At 41.0% G+C, this 19,097-nt stretch overlaps 1 protein-coding gene across 5 annotated transcripts in view; it reads left to right on the top strand.

Moving 5' to 3' along the window:
* rps6ka1 (ribosomal protein S6 kinase a, polypeptide 1) overlaps window positions 1-17,525 on the top strand; it is a 52,386-nt gene extending 34,861 nt beyond the window's left edge. For 3 of the 5 annotated variants that reach the window (XM_051385623.1, XM_051385636.1, XM_051385644.1), the window contains 20 exons: window positions 7,866-7,982; window positions 8,115-8,196; window positions 9,229-9,309; window positions 9,460-9,539; window positions 9,692-9,798; window positions 10,662-10,699; window positions 11,209-11,351; window positions 11,498-11,568; window positions 11,676-11,764; window positions 11,901-11,965; window positions 12,072-12,174; window positions 12,519-12,649; window positions 13,183-13,308; window positions 13,558-13,647; window positions 13,784-13,942; window positions 14,237-14,398; window positions 14,521-14,597; window positions 14,691-14,808; window positions 14,909-15,046; window positions 15,554-17,525. In XM_051385623.1, the coding sequence (XP_051241583.1) occupies window positions 7,866-7,982; window positions 8,115-8,196; window positions 9,229-9,309; window positions 9,460-9,539; window positions 9,692-9,798; window positions 10,662-10,699; window positions 11,209-11,351; window positions 11,498-11,568; window positions 11,676-11,764; window positions 11,901-11,965; window positions 12,072-12,174; window positions 12,519-12,649; window positions 13,183-13,308; window positions 13,558-13,647; window positions 13,784-13,942; window positions 14,237-14,398; window positions 14,521-14,597; window positions 14,691-14,808; window positions 14,909-15,046; window positions 15,554-15,676 (2,100 nt within the window). In that variant the 3' untranslated portion in view covers window positions 15,677-17,525. Of the gene's footprint in view, window positions 1-3,206; window positions 3,332-4,558; window positions 4,613-5,648; window positions 6,191-7,865; window positions 7,983-8,114; window positions 8,197-9,228; window positions 9,310-9,459; window positions 9,540-9,691; window positions 9,799-10,661; window positions 10,700-11,208; window positions 11,352-11,497; window positions 11,569-11,675; window positions 11,765-11,900; window positions 11,966-12,071; window positions 12,175-12,518; window positions 12,650-13,182; window positions 13,309-13,557; window positions 13,648-13,783; window positions 13,943-14,236; window positions 14,399-14,520; window positions 14,598-14,690; window positions 14,809-14,908; window positions 15,047-15,553 lie in introns of those variants that run through there. The other 2 variants (XM_051385651.1, XM_051385630.1) reach the window with 2 other exon arrangements.
* Window positions 17,526-19,097: the final 1,572 nt, after the last annotated feature.

Raw genomic sequence — 19,097 nt, forward strand, 5'->3', positions numbered from 1 at the left:
CGCTGAACTGCCTATCATCTTACTGCTATCCTTGCCGCTGCTATTAATATTGCAGATGCCAACACAGGATTTCCTGTAGCATCTGTGCTTATCCTGCGTTACCTCTGGTAGCATCCACCCTTAGCTCATCTATGGCATTTGATCTAAAACAAGCATCTGTGCCAGTTGAGGCTCCTTGCACACTAAACACTTGCTAGTGTCATTTGGTGCAGTGTATTACGAGGTTGGGTAGTAGTTTTTATATGTTTTTGTAATATCTAACTGGTTTGTGACTACAAATCTGGTTATTTATACAACTTTATTTGTGTTTTGGAGTATGTGGTTGCCATGGCTGTAATTGGATGAGGAGATGAGACAGATGGTACAGTCTGCTAAAACGGTGGGTATTAACCTTAATGCTGGCCTCCGCCTCAAGGGTCAAAACTTCTTACCTCTCAACAGTGACATCAACCTCTGACTAGTCACAAACCACTTACAAAGAAATATTGAAGGATTAAGACTACAATTATTATTGCCAGGCTGCTACCTATTTGTTCTTGAGCCTTTAGGTAGGTCTGCCAGATTGAACCTGAACTTTTTATTTTTTCTCCATTTGCTTCTTTTATGACGTTCTTTAAATCGGTTCTCCCCCTGCCTGCCCCAGGCTAGTATTAAAGCACTATGATGGGATGTCTGTGGATTGCATTGGGACTGCGTGAATGTCCATCTGCAGCACTGCTTCTTCCAAGTCCTTCTCTCCTTCCACCTCTCCCCTTTTTCTGTACCTGTCAGTCATTGATGTCACACCAGGTGTTGCTAGAGGGCAAAAAGAGAAAGTGAGAGAACAAATGGGACAGGGGAAAGGACAGAATGAAGGTGGACAGATGGAGAGGCAGTTGGGCAAAGTGTAATGAAGGTGCAGGAGCAGCCTGTTCATCAAGGGGGGAAAAGATAATGAATAGGAAAGAAACTAGTTGAATGAATGAGTCGGCCCGGCCCTTCAAAATATAGCGGCACTCTTTTTGCTACCTGCCTTCAAACTTGATAAAGGGGGTGCGAGGACATAGTTTCAGACTGATAAAAACAGAGAGAGACATTCCAGTCTCATAGCTGACAGATTTAGGTGCCTGCCTGCAGACATGTCTGGACACTGGTGCACAAAGACACAAGTGTATAGATAATCACGCACACATACATGCCTCTTTTGGTAACAAAAACTAGAATTCCCTGTATCAGTGTAGTGTAACTATAAAGCTGTAGACATACATTCCTCAGTTTAAGATAGCTTTCATATCCTTTGTTCATACCTTTATTCTCCCTCGAATCAGTGTTACTAAGATTATTGGACATACAAACACACACCGAACAAAGTCTTTTGGTTTAGATTAGTTTTTTTGAACATTTTGTATATAAGACAATTCGATGAATCTGATTGCCAGATTAACTTATATATAAGTGATCATAAAGGATTCATTGATTATTAGTAAAGCTAATAGTTACAACTTATAAATGCCTTGTACAGGGTGTTTTTATTAGAAATCTGAACCAAAAAATATGCTTATTTTCATAGTGTTATTTTTGACATACTGCTTATGATACTTTAAGAGTCACTACTTCTCTTCAGTTCTAATTATGTCATCACAAAATCTTAGTCATAGTCTAAGTAGTGCTGCAGAGTGACTATGCAGTGTATTTTACGTGTGTGTGTGTGTGTGTGCTCTCATGAGGACAAAGTCTAGTGTAGGATATTTGTTTTCACAGTAATGAGACTGGACCACGGTTGGTTGGATGGGTGTTTAGACTACTCTGTCTCCCTCCATGTACACTAGTCATTTATGCCGTCTCCCACTCTGGACTCTCTCTCTCTTGTTTTTTTCTCCTCCTCTCTGTTCCAACCGTCAGAGCTGTCAGGCATTTGAAAACGTGCAGGTGCCGCTGCTCTGTTTTCCAGGAAAGAGGGGAGGCTACAGCGAGAGCCATAGAGACAAATACTGTAATTGTCTTGTGTTCTTCAACTCACTCACTGCCTGAATGAACTTCTTCTCCACTGTTCATGCCATTTTTTATAGCGCTTTCTCTCTCCTTCTCTCCTTTTACCACATCCAGTCTTCTTTTTATGGGATTTTTATGGGTCTCTCTTCTAAATTACTGTCATATGTGGCATGTTGGTCCTGCAGTGTACTCCTTTGAGACACTTAAACATGTGTGACCTTTCCTGCTGTGGTTGGACAGTTTTTGAGCAGCAGGCCGACCTCTGTCATCACCCACATGCTGCCTCTCTGTCCCACGTTTTGTCTCCCTCGCTTTAATTGATGTCAGAACTAGCAGTCTGATTTGGAGGAGGCAGGAGCTAACAATGTGAACATGCCCTTACTTGGCTATAGCTCCAATCTAATAAGATTCTTCTCAGCAGCCCTGGCTACTGGCCTGGCTGTAGACCTGCACTGGCCCCTTGTGTTTATCAAAGAGCATTACACCAGGGGTGTCTCTGACAGACAGTACATCTGCTTTCTAGCTTTCAGAAAGACGGATGTTACTGAAGGTGCAGGTGCAGACTCAACTACAACTTCTAGTTACAACTGATGCATTTGGTTAGTTTGTTTCAGCTTGATTTGATGTTGGAAGTTGTCATGAAAGGTTTATTGTACAGGGGACGTTCAGGATTTGAAGACTCCCAGGTTTTCGTCAAGCATGCATCAGCTTGCAGTCAATTTCCTCCCTTACTCTGGGAACTCCTGTGGTTGCCAACAGTGGCTTTTGTAATCAGACAGAGTGCCTAATTATGCAAAGTGAATATGGTTTGTTTAACTTAACATCAAAAGTGTGATTTGAGCAGACTTCTCTGTGCTTCTGCAACAGTGTCTTTTCCTTGTATTCATCTGTCCCTTAACCATTCCCTGTCCCTACTTTTTTTCTCTGCCAGTGAGAAAACACTTCCTAAGCACCGCTTCCTGCCCTTCTGGACCCATTTCTATCCCCATAAAGTCGGTCTGCTGCTTGTATTCATATTTATAACTTCTCTTCAGTTCCCGTGTGTGTGTGTGTGTGTGTGTGTGTGTGTGTGTGTGTGTGTGTGTGTGTGTGTGTGTGTGTGTGTGTGTGTGTGTGTGTGTGTGTGTGTGTGTGTGTGTGTGTGTGTGTGTGTGTGTGTGTGTGTGTGTGTGTGTGTGTGTGTGTGTGTGTGTGTGTGTATCTGTCACTGTGGTATTGCATACAGAAAATGTTAGCTAACTCTGACACAGAGGCTGTGTATTTGTTAGACGTCTGAGACTCACTGATACCAGTGACATGGAAATATCTGGACACAGACATGTGGAGGTTCATATTCCGCACCAAAACCCGAACACGAGAGGCAAGTGGCCACTTTTTTCATGCATCTTTGTCATTAACCTCAAGCTTTTGTGAAGTGAGTGGTTTTCTGTGAGTGTGGGTGGTGCTGGGGTGATGGATGTGTCGGGAACTGGGTACTTACCCAAAGCTTCTTGCAGCTGTGCGTGCGTGTGCGGTGTGTGTGTGTGTGTGTGTGTGTGTGTGTGTGTGTGTGTGATATTTTGGGAGGTGAGGAAGGGGTTTCCTTTGTGCGGGTGGATGTGATGCTGAGCTGCCATCTTTGACAGCTGCCAGCTGTGAATTGCGAGGAAACACAGGAGGACGTGTTTAACTTCCACGTTTAACCGTAAAACACACTGCGAACGATTAGTTTTGCCAGTTCATTGGAATTCAAACTTCTGTCCTTTTTGTTCTACAAGTACTTTTTTTTTTTTTTTTAAAGGCAGTGCAAGTTCAGATACACACTTAATATTTCAGCATGCTCGTGATCTACCAGCCTAATGTTCAGCTTATGCGTTGCCGCATTAAATTGTCACATCAACACAATAAAATGAAACTGTCTAGCCATCTTGATGTGTCGAGAACATTAGAGTCTCAAACAATAAATTAATTTCAGTGTAACACGGTGCACTACGTTCAACTGACACCATTTAACTGTCAAATGTGTACCGATTGTTCTCTGTAACAACTCATTTTTGGATGCTTTTAGATTATAGATATTGCCAGCACCTTCATGTGTGATCATTCAGCTAAGTCTGGTGTAATTCTCTGACCAGCAGTTATGCTGGGAAACTCAGCTCCCCGCTGCGAGTAAGCATACACATGTTTAAATTATCGAGCAGTAAGGAAGTGAGATCGGTTCGAGAAGAGAGGAAGTGAGAACTGGGAGGGAAGAGAGGTTTCCTGTCAACTAGTGTGGTAATCGTCCCCATCTTGCCCCTTTCTACCTTTCGTGTGTGTGTGTGTGTGTGTGTGTGTGTGTGTGTGTGTGTGTGTGTGTGTGTGTGTGTGTGTGTGTGTGTGTGTGTGTGTGTGTGTGTGTGTGTGTGTGTGTGTGTGTGTGTGTGTGTGTGTGTGTGTGTGTGTGTGTGTGTGGTACCTGTAAGGATAGTTTGGTGACACTTTTGTGTCCAGTTTTTCTGCAAAAGGAGAAGAAACTTTTGTATCAAATTGACTTAATGCAAAACCAAGTATGTCTTCTGTAACTCATGCTAACTTTTCCATTCCAATACAACCATCCTTCCCCCAGAATGTGTCTCATATCACCTGGATAGAGAGGGACTTTGCCAATATTAGAGCACAGGTAAGCTCTGACTACTTCTACTGCGCAGCTGCTTTATACAGGGCCAATCTGCAGCTCCTCCCTTGCTTAACAAACACACTCTGGCTTACTGTTGCTTACAGTAACATCTCTGCATTTCATCCACCTCAGGATGACACACTTTTGCATTTGTGTTTGTCTGCTCTCTGGAAATTGCATCCATCAGTGGCAGAATTGTTCAAATCAACCCCTTTCTTCTGAATATGAACTGCAGTGCAGTGTGATTTAGATTGGATTGCTGACAGCTCTGCTGTTTGGTCAAGAGAAAAGTTGACTCAAGCGCTGTATTTATATAGGTGTGGAATTGCCCCTTCTCTTATTAGTAAAGGTATTTACAGCATAAAGAGCATGTGTGTGTGAGAGATGGAGGGAAGGAAAACATTGAGAGGGGCACTTTAGGATTAGGACAGGATGAGCATGAATAGACTATTATGAGAGGGAAGAGCAGGACATGCCTGGCTACAGGCAGGAAAATCTCTGTCATCCTCAGGCAGCGAGTAGCCTGAATCGTCACCGCCGTGTTGACACTGAGAGGGGACACCTCATCCTCTCTCTGCCTAACTCCCTTCTAGCTTCTGCTCTGTTGAATTATGGGTAAAAGGAAGTGGCATAGAGCTGGGTTTTGGAGTCAAAACAGTGCCAACACAGGAACATGTTTTGACATGTTGCGGCGGAAAAGCGCTCGTGTTTTTTTTTTTTGTTTTGTTTTTCTATTGGTCACAATTTCCACCTCTATTTATTTTATTATTACTATTTCAATCTCTCTCTCTCTCTCTCTCTCTCTCTCTCTCGATCTCTCTCTCTCTCTCGATCGAACACTCTGTCTCTCGATCGAACACTCTGTCTCTCTCTCGAACACACTGTCTCTCTCTCTCTTTTGAACACAGTCTCTCTCTCCCGAACAAACTGTCTCTCTCTCTTTTAGCCGCAGGTGTGTGTGTGTGTGTGTGTGTGTGTGTGGGTGTGTGTGTGACTTGTTGGGTGCAGGACTGTGAGAATAAGAGCAAGCTCTTCCTTCCTGCCCTCTCTGGGTTCCAGTTCACTTCAGCTGCAGTCAGTCACTGAGAACACACGGGGCTAATCAGACCTACACAGAGAGACTGAGAGAGGGAGGACAGTAGAGACAATGGAGGAGAAAATGAAGATGAAGAGTTAATACAAATTAAGAAGGCCCCTGCAGAAGGCCTCTGCAGAGAGAACAGATAATGCGCAGAGGCTGAGAATTTTTTCTAATCTAACTAATCCTGACATGAGTGAACAAATGAGTCTATAGTGTGCTTGTGGTGAGATGAGATGAGGTTTAGGATGATTTATGTGAGGTAGTACGGTGCCCTGTTATGGACATGGGTAAGATGATGAAGCAGAAGTTTGGGCAATGCTGAGATGGAGAAGGACAAGAAAAAGTTCAACCTGAGACGCTTGCTGACCCTCTACCTGCGAAAAAAAAACAAAGCCTTGGCTGGCAGCCCTGGTCACTGTAACAGCTGCATATCAACAGCTGCAACAGCTGCAACAGGCAACGACACTGACACTGACTCTTTACCAAGGAACCACTGGACGGTAAAGTGATAACTCCTCATGTTCTTGATAAACCTTGAGTAGTCTCCAGAGACCTGTTAGTGGCGTTAAGCTCAGTAATTGTTAAATGAACAAGTAGAGAAGTGGGATTTATTAAGACTGCCTAGTGCAGGCAAGGCTTGGTGCTCGCTGTTATCGGTGGTTGTTTGAAAACAAGGTGCAGCTGAGAGCTCAACCAACTCTGGTTTCCTGTTGTCAAATAGCGTCCCACACTGCTGTGGCCTGTTGACGGTGTATTATTGAAACTTTTATATTTTCATTACTGAGTCAACCTACCTTTTTGTAATTCATCTGAATTTTCTTCAGTAAATCAATCAGTTTTATCTTTAAAATAAATATTGAATAATGCCCATCACAAAGCAAAATTATGTTTTTGCTTATTTTGTTCAATGGACAGCCCAAAACAAAAAGATATTCAATTAACAATCATGTAAATAAAAGCAACAAATGTTAACATAGAAGAAGCTTGCTTGCTAAACGACTTCAATCATCAACTTTGTTGTCAATTAATTTACTGTGTATCAGCTAATTGAATAATCATTTATCATTAATTGAATCCATTAAACTTATAAAAGTAATGACAAATGGCCATCAGAGGTTCCCCTTAAGGGCCCAGAGTGATGCCTTTTAATTGCTTATTTAACAAGCAGCAAAGCCTCACATTTGAGAAGCTGGATCCAACAAATGTGCAGTCTTTTTACTTGATAAATGCACGACTACTGACCACCAAATTAGTCATTCTTTTGAATAACTAAAAAAACAGTTAAATTGATTACTCAAAGTCATATAATGATTACAGCTCTACTTTAATTTGTTTTAAGCTGCTATCGCCAGTTGTACTGAACATTAGCCGCGTAGATTTAAATGTTTTGTCTATTATTTGCAGAGGATAAATTTAAGGAATAAACAAGATGTCCTACTTTCTAATCCCAAATTCTGAATTAAACTCATTAAAAAGCTGTTAACCTTCTGAGCAGAAGTTAAAAAGAAAAAGAAATGTTCCCCCACAAACCACACTGTAATTTATAACCCTCCCTACAGGTAACTATAGTACTGTGCCTCACCGTAGGCCTATGGCGTGAAACTTGTGAGTACTGAGAAGTGAAAAAAAAAAAACAGCCTCTAAAAAGAGACTTGTTGTTGATGTTGTTGATGCTTGCTGTTGAAACTTTGATGCCTTTCTGTAGGGTGTAGGATGAGTTGTGGGTGAGGTTGACACCGAGGTCAGCAGAGTGTTCATGTGGTGGAATTATCCACAGTGCCAGTGCTCCACCCTGTAAAGAAGACTCTTGAGGTTACACAACGTGTGTCCACAAACATGAACAGTTAACCACTGGAAGCCTTTTATATTGCATTGTTAGCAACTGACGGTTTACTGTCACTTGCTTGTAATGTTGCAGTCACCATCATTTCCAGAAACTATTTAAAATACACATCGATGGGCAGAAGTGCATGCAATCACTCATTCTTACACACACATCTCACTTTTTACTGTGCTTCCTCTTTCTGAAGTGTTTTATTTTGATACAGTGCATATTTACAACAGGAAACTCTCCCAACAACAAGCTTCTCTTTTCTCTGACCTCTTTCTGTCCATTTGCTCTTGTGATTTCTGACTGTTTTATTATACTTTCCCTCTCTGTTTTGCACTCTTCAGGAAGATGGAGACATCAAGGAGATCAACATTACCCATGTGGTCAAGGAAGGCTCAGAGAAGGCGGATGCCTCTCAGTTTGAACTTCTTAAAGTTTTGGGACAGGGATCTTTTGGCAAGGTAACCTACAATCATTCTGTTGCTCCTTTTGTCTAACATTGTTCTCCCCCCCTGTCCTTTCAGACTCTCAATCTCAATCCCTAATCTGATATATAACGGTGTTTTGTGGTATTTTTGTTGGCCTCATTTCAGGTGTTCCTGGTGCGAAAGGTGACCCCTCCCGATGCCAACCAGCTCTATGCCATGAAAGTTCTCAAGAAAGCCACACTCAAAGGTACAATAGCCTGATATGTGCATAAATGGTGTCGGGTGCAGCAGAGTTACTCTGCAGCTCATCTGGCATCTGCTCTTGCAGTGTGGTAGGGTGAAGATGAAATGACAGATAATTGCATGAAATTTGACACTCAGTGCTTTCAGCTTCTCAAATGTGAGGACTTGCTACTTTTCTCTCCTTTCGTATGTGTGTAAATTTAAACACATTTTAAAAGCAATTTTTAAGACGTAACCTTAAGGTCCATGAAATTGTGATGAGCATTTTTAACTATTTTCTGACACGGATCACTTCTGAAAATAATCATTTGTTGCAACCCTGTATGTATTGCCTCCATAGCGCTGCACCTTTCTTAGCTCCATGTTCATGTAAGATCTTTTCAAAAAGCTTTCTCATCGGCTTTTGTGGCTATTTCATTGTCTCTTTCAAGTGGCAGTACCCCCTGTTTCATGTAAAAGGGTGTATGCTTTTCCTGTAACTCACAGAAAACTATGTTAGCATAATAAGACCACCACAGCTCACAGCGGGGTTTTTTGTTTTACTTTTGCAAACAGGTGGTGCAATTATCTTGATAAATCTCAGTTTCAAGTGTGCACAGATTTTATTTGCATCTTTAAATTCTTCTTTATTTCTGTTGGCATGAGCATTTAGCATGCTGCGATATAGGATTATACTACTGGATTCACATTACTCACCATCCAGTCAGAACAGTGTGTGCTCAGCAAAATGATTTATTTACCTGCTCTGGAACGGCAACAACAAGTCATCAACATGCTGTGTGCACACCAGTGAATCACCGAGTACCATACATCAATTTTGTTTTGCAACATTAAGTCATCAACAATTATTGTGCGGCCCAAAGAACGATTTTTTTCTACCCGATTTGAATGCTGTTGCTAGACCGCACTGCGTTTATAAATAAAATAGATAAAAAATAAATGTTGGAGGACTTTGTCAGGGTACTTTTTATTTTCACCTTCATTGTTAACGTTTTATACATATGCACTAAACTCTGTGCTCTTATATATCCTTCAGTGAGGGACCGTGTGAGAACCAAGATGGAGAGGGACATCCTGGCAGACGTCAACCACCCATTTGTTGTCAAACTGCACTATGGTGAGTCAGCCTGAAGCTTTATTTCACTTTACTTCCCAAACCACCCAAAAATAGTTTTATCTGATCTACTGATTTCATTTTTGTCTTGATGTTTTTCCATAATCATGTTTCGTCAAATCACATTTGATTGAAACTCTTGTATAATTGTAGCATTTCAGACTGAAGGGAAGTTGTACTTGATCCTGGACTTTCTCAGAGGGGGAGATCTCTTCACTAGACTCTCCAAAGAGGTGAGAGTGGTTCGTTAGATTTTGGTGTTTTGCTGGCCTGTGGTCAGACTGAGATTCATGTAATTATTCTCTATTGTCTCGCTCTTGTGATGTTATTCATGTTGTTTTATTTTCTCTTTTTCTGTGTCCCGCCTCCCCTCTGTATGTGTTAGGTGATGTTCACAGAAGAGGATGTGAAGTTTTATCTGGCAGAGCTGGCATTAGGACTGGACCACCTCCATAGCCTGGGCATAATTTACAGGGACCTCAAACCCGAAAAGTAAGAGCAAATGGACATTCTGAACATACAGAAACAGAAAGATATGTAAAATAAAAAAAAAAGAAGGGGGAAAAAGCATATTCTGTGAACCATGCTTCTTGCATCTAAAACCAAATGGATATTCCAGGCTCATGTTCCTCTAACTTAGCACATTTTGATATTTGTAAAGTCAAATCTCAGGAGAATAAATCCAGAACTGTGGAATTGTACTAAGACATATGCATAGTTTTTGTAGTATTTATGAAAAAGATGTTGTCCCTGCTGCAGTGCTCTCTGGAGAGGCTTGTAATTTAGAGTAATCTAATAAATGAAGCAATAGCATAAGAACCCTTGCAAACAGTTATGAGTTGTTGTTTTTTTATTCAGTGCTTTGAATTAAAACGAAACCTTTTTATTTTATTATATTGTATTGCACCTCAAAGGTATCCAGTGGAATTTTCATTTGCACTTTAAACATTTAGAATTATCTTTCCTCTGCAAAAATGTGTTGCATGTATCCCTTAGGCGTAACAAACATTATAAATGCAAACCAGCCTCATTAAACATTTGCAAAGCCTTCTTAAGTTTTGAACCCTGTATTGTTTACATCAGCATGTGCCTTCTGCATTTTAATTTTATGATACATTACTGCCATCAGCTGTTGGTATGCATTCCTCAACCTCTGCCGTTCCATGCATATAAACACAAGATACAAACCAGCTAATCCACACCTTGCTAGACTGTGCTGCTAGTGATCAACAGGGTACCTTTTTAAGTTGTGAAGGTTGTTATATTTTGCCAGTGATAACCCAGAATGTGTGTGTGTGATGTCTTGATGAGTAAAATGTGTATGTATATTTAAATAAATGTGTTTTCTTTTTTAGCATTCTCCTGGATGAGGAGGGACATATCAAACTCACAGGTGAGTCTCCTACTCCTTCCTTCACACCCAGTCTCTCTGTCACACACACACACACACACACACACACACACACACACACACACACACACACACACACACACACACACTTTCCTCTCCTCTACCTTGTTGACCGTCATTACTCACAGTGGGGAAACAGACTTATCTCGCCGACTCCAGATATCTGCATATGAGCCTGTGTATGTTCCCCAAGTTAATTATTACACTTTATCGTCTCCATTTATCTCTATCGTCATCCATAATCACCGCCATTTATTTACCCCTGGGTCCTGCCACCATTGAACCAAAGGTGACATTAGGAGATTATAGAGAAGTAATATAACACAAAGACAAATGCAGACAAAGATAAAGTGCTGTTAACATAGTATTCATATTAATAATAGTTCTGCTGCTTTTACACTGCAAAATAAATGGTACATGTTTATTATTTTTAACTTAAAACAGTACATTAGTGATCTATTGCTGACTGTGTCTTGTGGTATGTTTTGCAGATTTTGGCTTGTGTAAGGAAGCCATTGATCATGAGAAAAAAGCTTATTCCTTCTGTGGTACCGTGGAGTACATGGCACCAGAGGTTGTGAACAGGCAGGGACACATCCACAGTGCCGACTGGTGGTCATTTGGAGTACTCATGGTAAGGAATATATAGTTAACATCATTTTCAAGCCAAACTCTTGAGAAAAATCTTTTGATTCTGTAGCCCTTTAACATAAATATCTGACTGCATGTATGTAGTTATGCATGTTCAAATAGATGACAGTAGTATGTTCTGTGTCCCAGTTTGAGATGTTGACTGGAGCGCTGCCATTTCAAGGGAAGGACCGCAAAGAAACTATGAACCTGATTCTGAAGTGAGTATTCTTTAGGTGGAAGAATAATCCAACACAGTGTTCACATACTGTTGCTTTTCAAAATGCATGTCTTGATATCTGGCGAAATAATTTGTCTGTCCCCGCAGGGCACGTCTGGGAATGCCTCAGTTCCTGAGCTCAGAGGCCCAGTCTCTGCTCAGGGCTTTGTTCAAGAGGAACCCTGCTAACAGACTGGGTTAGTATGAACTATGAACATGACTTTCAACATATACACTCTTTTTCATTAAGAAGGTTAAAGCCTAGCTCTTTGTTTCTTCATATGTGTGTGTGATTGGTTGAGATTCATGTTGCAAACTGTTGTTTTTTCACAGGATCTGGTGCTGATGGTGCAGAGGAGATCAAACGGCATGGTTTCTTCTCCACCATTGACTGGAATGTGAGTATCTGACAGTCAAAGATATTTTAATATATGCATAGTAAAACTATTCATTTTGAAGAACCAGAACGGTTGGGTAGATTAAAAGTCCTTTTATTCCTTTCAGAAACTCTTCAGAAGAGAACTAAAGCCTCCATTCAGACCAGCGGTGGCACGTCCGGATGACACCTTCTACTTTGACTCTGAGTTCACCTCCCGCACCCCTAAAGGTCAGAGATCAAAGCTGGATGTTCACCTGGTGCTGCTATAATAGTTGACTCCATGTCTATGTGCTGTGATTTCCTCCTTGAAAGCAGTTCAGTAGTATAAGTATAGAAGTATAATTTTCCCTCTCAGCTTATAAAACAAATCAATACCGGATGAAAGAAGACTACATGACTACAGCACCATTAATACGCAATAACACTTTATTATAGCAGTTCTCATAAAAAATACATACGCTTGAAAGTGTGGCTTATTGCTATGGCTTATTTGAACATTGACGTCGCTAACATTACTTCGAGGGCATATATATATCTCTCTTTTTTTCAATACTTTCCTTATGATCTTCCAGACTCCCCTGGCGTGCCCCCTAGTGCTGGAGCTCACCAGCTCTTCAGAGGCTTCAGCTTTATTGCATCGACTCTGTTGGATGAGGAGGGTTCAGTGGAGCAAGTCAAGCCCCCACCACACCCAGTGGTCCAGGTCAGACCTACGTAGTTGCTTCAGTGTGTTTTTCTCCATTTGAACCAACTATGCAGAGATCCAGTTAAAACATACATTTGAGTCTAAGAATCTAAGGATTTCTTTTAAGACAGCAATAGCTTTTATTTATTTAAGGACAACTGATGTGCAGTTAACCATAGCAGTGTTATTGTTCTCACAATTCAACATGTTACATTGTAGTTTTGTCATTGGTAGTGACATGAAAGAGGGAAAGAAAGACAGATACAATGCGCGATGTAGGTGTAAGGCAGACAGGAAGAAGAGACAGCTGAACAAAGGTACATGGCTTCAGATCCTGTTTCATGCCTGGCAGAAGCAGTCTTACACAACTCTCTGCGCTAGATTAGGAGAGACAGTCTTACAATTGGAGAGAGTGAGGGAGAAAAATGTTGCTAGAAATAGATACAACTCCTTCAAAACCACCGATTTCCCTCTACCCTCTTGTTAGCTCTGTCAGTCCTTCACACCTTCACCTCACCTCCGCTCTTCAATCCTCAACTCTTCCTCTGCAGCAATTGCATGGGAAGAACCTGCTGTTCAGCGACGGCTACGTATTGAAGGAAGACATCGGCATGGGCTCCTTCTCTGTCTGTAAACGATGCGTGCACAAAGCCACCAACACAGAATACGCTGTCAAGGTATAAATACATAAACACACATATTATGAAAAAGAATCCTGAAAAGTACTGCAGTACAGACACACAACAACGTCATTGCTGTCTTTGTAATATTGGCTCGATAATGTTTAGATACCACGTATGGAAAGATGTGAAATTGTATTAAGCAAAACTGAAAAAGAATCCAAACTAATTGATTCTTCAATGAAAGTGAAGGAAAAAGGGAGCATTCATCCTAACATTCAGGTCACTTGTCTTTGTGATTGACAGATGATTGACAAGACCAGTACAGACCCCTCTGAGGAGATTGAGATACTACTTAGATATGGTCAGCACCCAAACATCATTACACTGAAGGATGTGAGTATGAAAACACCTTACATCACACCATTATACACAATTTACTATCGCACTGTTATTATTAAGTGTGCCGAATGTCACAGTTGGTGATATGATAATGTGTGTGTGTGTGTGTATGTGTGTGTTTCTGTCTCAGGTGTACGATAACAGTAAGCAGGTGTTCCTAGTGACGGAGCTGATGCGTGGAGGAGAGCTGCTGGATCGGATCCTCAAACAGAAGTTCTTTTCGGAGAGAGAGGCCAGCGCTGTGCTTCATACCATCACCAAGACTGTAGAGTACCTGCACTCACAGGGGGTGAGGACAACGAGAAATAAGAGAATACTAGAAATACACAGCATGCAACTTGTTAGGGTCTTCTGTCTGTTTATTGATTTAAGTCATGGTTTGTGTTGACTAAAGCTGAAAAAACTGCCAGTTTTGGGTCATTAATAAACCTAAAACCTCACTTCTTTAATTTGAACTAGATTGTTTGTATATTATAACTAATACAACTCCTAATACAGCACAGAAAATTTACAGTATTCTGTTTTCTGTTGCTTTACTTTGTGCCTCAGTTCACACTCCTTCCTACTTTCTGTCATCCTCCAGGTGGTGCACAGAGACCTGAAGCCCAGCAACATCCTCTATGTTGACGAGTCAGGGAATCCAGAGTCTATCAGGATCTGTGATTTTGGCTTCGCTAAGCAATTGCGTGCCAACAATGGCCTGCTGATGACCCCATGCTACACTGCTAACTTCGTGGCTCCTGAGGTGAGCAGAGTCATCTTTCAGTGTCATACCTGAAAGGGTCAGGTTAGGCAAGAGCTGTGCAGAAATTGATTACATTAGCAGACATTGAAATGAAATGTGTGTTTCCCACGACATCATTATAGGTGTTGAAGCGTCAGGGCTATGATGAAGGATGTGACATCTGGAGCCTGGGAGTCTTGCTGTACACCATGCTGGCTGGGTGAATACCAAAACTTCAGCTTTTTTTCTTGAGCAGATTGTTCTTTTTCCGCTGTCCTTCATACTCACTCTGTTAACTGTTTCTTCCTTCCAGTTTTACTCCATTTGCCAATGGACCTGAGGACACCCCGAATGAGATCCTGAACAGGATAGGCAACGGTCACTTCAGTCTGAATGGAGGCAACTGGGACACTGTATCCGATGCTGCCAAGGTACAAATTTGAGGAACATGAGCAAAGGAGTTGTCAGTCTATAACTCCAGTCCTCTTCTGCCGCAATATCAGTTTAATATTTAATGTGTGCTCCTCCTAGGACCTTGTGTCTAAGATGCTTCATGTGGACCCCCATCAGAGACTGACTGCTAAGCAGGTCCTCAAACACACCTGGATTGTCCAGAGAGACAAACTACCCAACAGCCAGCTTCCACACCATGACCCCAAACTGGTCAAGGTAACAGAGCTTCTCTTGAAATTCTAATAACTTTTAATAGGATAACAAATCATGCATATATAAAAACAAATATCATAAAAAGCTTATACAATATAGGAACTATATAGATATTTTAAAAAATGTATAATACTCCATAAAACTTTAGGAAAGATTTTGAGTTTAAAGCTGTGCTGTATCATACTGGCTGTTAAAAGTAGATACTTTTCTATGTTGCAAAACAGTGGGTTGTCTGATTTAATTCCACTTTGCAGACACTGCAGACACTTTTTAACCTTTTTAGAATGCATCACACATTATGTTATGCATAAAAAAAGACTGGTGTCGATAAATGGGGTCAAATAAAGTATTGGCATTTAATGAAGACACTACAGAGTAAAGTGAACGAAAGCCTTCTGAAACGATTAGTTTGTGGTTATCAGATTGTCCATAATTACTGCTCGGTGGCTTTCTTTGTACATTTTGGATAGTTTTTTGGGCTGCACTCACCATGCTGCTGTCTATGTACAGGGTGCGATGGCAGCCACCTACTCTGCCCTGAAGAACTCCCAACCAACTCCAGAGCTCAAGCCCATCGAGAGCTCCTTCCTAGCCCAGAGGCGTGTCAAGAAGCTTCCCTCCACCTCCCTGTAGAGACTCAAAACAACCAATCAGCTCACTGGAGACTGACCAAAACCACACCTCCTGGCTCCAACCACCCAGTCAGCTTGCTCGGGGACTCGGTGTCCATCCGCCTCTACCAGCCAAGGAACACTGACTGTGGTCCTGCCCCCATCTTGTCACATCAGTTGTCACGCTCTTGCTATCATCCTCCTTGTTCGGGCTAGTCAGATGCTGTTAGCCAATCTCCTTTGGACTAGCAAAATATTGTGAAGATGGATGGGGGGTGATGAGGGCAAAAAAAAAAAAAAAAAAAAAAGGGGTGCAGGTTTTTGGCAGGCGGAATTAGTGCTGTATGGGTGTATGATTGTGTGAGTGTGTGGGTGTGTTTGTGCATGACTTGCCACAGAGTCGATGCAGCCATGTTTTTCGATTGTGACAATGACAGTTTTCGCTCCTCATCATCGCTGTAATCGGTTATCATTCAGCTTGCTGCACGCCTGTCTGTCTGCCTGTTTTTGTTGTCCGTCTTCCTGTTCTTTTTGTAAAGTTTATGAGCTTTATATTACCGGGTGTGCTGCCAAATCTACCTGTGCCGACAGCACAAAAACACAGTACTGTCCAACTGCTGTTAAATGTTTTTGAAAGAGCATTATTAATATGAATATTAAACATTTCTGCCATAAATGCCTCTTTGGCTTTGGTACAGACAGAATAAGTGGATTCTGGGAAATGTCAATTGCTGATGTTTTGGTTAATGTCAATCTATGCTTGTATTTTGTTTTACAGAGAGTGTGTGTGGGTGTGTGGGTGAGTGGGTGTGTGTCTGTGTGTCAGTTGCATGACTTGAAGTGTGTATGCGTGTGTGTGTGTGTGTCTGTGTACTGTCTTGCGGGATGCTGCAGGGTCATGTGCATGGTCCGGTGATGTGATGATGTCATGTGGCTTCCTTGTTTCTATCCTCTCCCTTTTCTCTGCTTGGTCAACCTGCTGGCAACCATTTGAGATGTCTATCATTTTTATTACTACAAAAACTAGTAAAATAGGTGGCTTTCTGTGAAAGAAAACTTGCCCAAGGAACAATGTGGCATGTTAAAAATTCTATATTTGCTTTGTTTTCTTGTTTTTTCAGGTTTTTTTCCACTGTGTTTCTTGGATAATGCATATTGAATGCTGTTTCCTGTGTTGGCTGCTTTTGTTGTTGATTGTTTGTTTTTTTTGTTTTTTTTGTCCAAAGAAAGTGGTGATTAAAAATAGTGAAAGATTCGTGAGCACATCAGTCTGTGGACTTAATGCTGTACAGGTCTCTCCTTCTGTTTTGAATTGTAAAAGGGAGGAAAGACTGAGTACTCCAACACAGCCTCCCTCCCCGTTAAAACTCTGTTATTTAATGGGTCGTTAATATCAAACAGACCTGCCCTCAGTGTGCAGTATCTTAAGAAGTCTTGTGTTTAACTCATTGATTCATGATATTTGAATTTTCCATTGATTCTGATGATTATATGACTTTTTTTTCATTTTATTGACATTCAATTTGAGACATCCTAAAGAAGAGTAAATGTGTCTCATTGTAAGTAGCTTCATGGGGTAGGTCTTGCTTTCAGCTCTGTGCCTATAGGCCTACAGGTGAGGCAGAATGTCTTACATGGATAACGCATAACAAACCAAACAGCCTGTACATGTGTGGAAGGGAAGACCTGTGTGGCTAAATAATGAATGAACCAGCTGTCTTACCTCAAAAGGGATCAAAGTTATATTATAATTCTTGTTTGGTGGCAAAACTTTCCCTCTTTTGACTAAATTTATGGTAAGATGTTATTGTATGATAAAGATGAAGATTTTTATATCTTACAAATATTAAAAATTCAGTTGCTACGACAAACTGTCTCTCTTGTTCTGTTTTCGTTATACTTTAAAGGGGCTCTCCGTTGATTTGTATTGCACTAAGTAAATGGGACTGTTAGTCTCTGCTACAATGGAACCTACACTTCCTATATTACAACATGTAGCTTTCTTTACATTAGAACCAGTGTTTAGCAGCTATATGTTTAACATCTTAGTTTAGTGTGTTAGCATGCAAATATATTTAGCATTGAAATTAATTTTAACATGCTCATTAGCAATTAACACAGAGATGTTGGTAGAGATGTTATTAGTTTTGCAAGTAATTCGTCATAAACCAAAATCGTCCTCTGAGACAAATAATGTTTGAACTAAATTTCTTGGCAACCCATCCAACAGTCGCAGTCTGGGCCAAAATGGTGGCCCAACAGGCCGACATAGCCATGCCAAGAGCCATGCTGAGTATGGCTTAAAATATGGGTGTTCCAAGTCAAAATTGAAATATTCCTTTAGAAAGCTCTTCCATTAAACTACATTATACTACAGGCTGAGTAGTACTCCTCATGATTAATAAACCTGAACCTTTAGGGGTGTGTAAAATACTTTTCAAGTAAATGAAAACATTTGCTCATTTACTGTTGTCCCATGACTCAATGGATCTGTGACCTTTTCTCTTGTAAACCATGTCTTATTTTGGCAGAGAAGAAACAATGGATGTTTATGTATTAGGAATACACAATTCAATACGCAAGATCTGTATCTGCCCCAACCTTGTGGATTGATTATCGACCGTGACATTACTGATCCATATAAATTGTGATGATCATAAGAGCTGCAATCAGTTACGTTCCAAGACAAACAGACACAGTGGGCCACAGACCTTACATTACTACACATGAAAAATATTCGAAGTAGTTCCGGGCAGTGAGGCATACAGGTTTTAAATTCAGGTTCACATTTAGATCTGAAATTGCCACCCTAACTTCAGATAGCAAAATTGGTATCAGGAGGGAAAAAGTTGGATCAGTGCATCCCTATTATGACCTGTTTATCTGACTCCCAGTTCCTGCCTTCTTGTGGGCCCACAGCTTGGTGTGTTTCCACAGCTGGTCACTGGAGGGAGATAAAGTGCAACCTTTATTTATATGTAAAATGAATCCTGGTCTACCTAGTAATGTGCTTTTCTGTTAAAGCATCCACTACTGACCACAACTGATAACTCTTCCTCCCTCATCATGTAACCACTGTGTTGCAAGAGTGGCAACCTACTGATAGAGAATATCTATTTTTTCTTAAAATGACATCTTCACATATCAATTGCACAATTTGTGCCGTGTTAAATGTAAATTGATTTATATTTGTACATGCATACTGGAGACAGCTTACGAGATCTGTATGCAAATATCTTGATGCTCCAGCTCTTCTCCATCTGTCTCTTGTTGCCTGTAGCATTTTAACTGTCATCATATTCCATCGCTTCTTCCTCCTCCTAATGCTCTAACAGCAGATTCTGTTTTACAGTATCAACTTGTAGTATCACCACCTCTGTATGCACAGCAGCACTCACTTACATAACATTCACACATTGACTGCTGCTCCTGCGTTGGGCTGC

The sequence above is a fragment of the Dicentrarchus labrax genome, unplaced genomic scaffold, assembly GCF_905237075.1.
Source record: "Dicentrarchus labrax unplaced genomic scaffold, dlabrax2021, whole genome shotgun sequence".
NCBI lineage: Eukaryota > Metazoa > Chordata > Actinopteri > Moronidae > Dicentrarchus > Dicentrarchus labrax.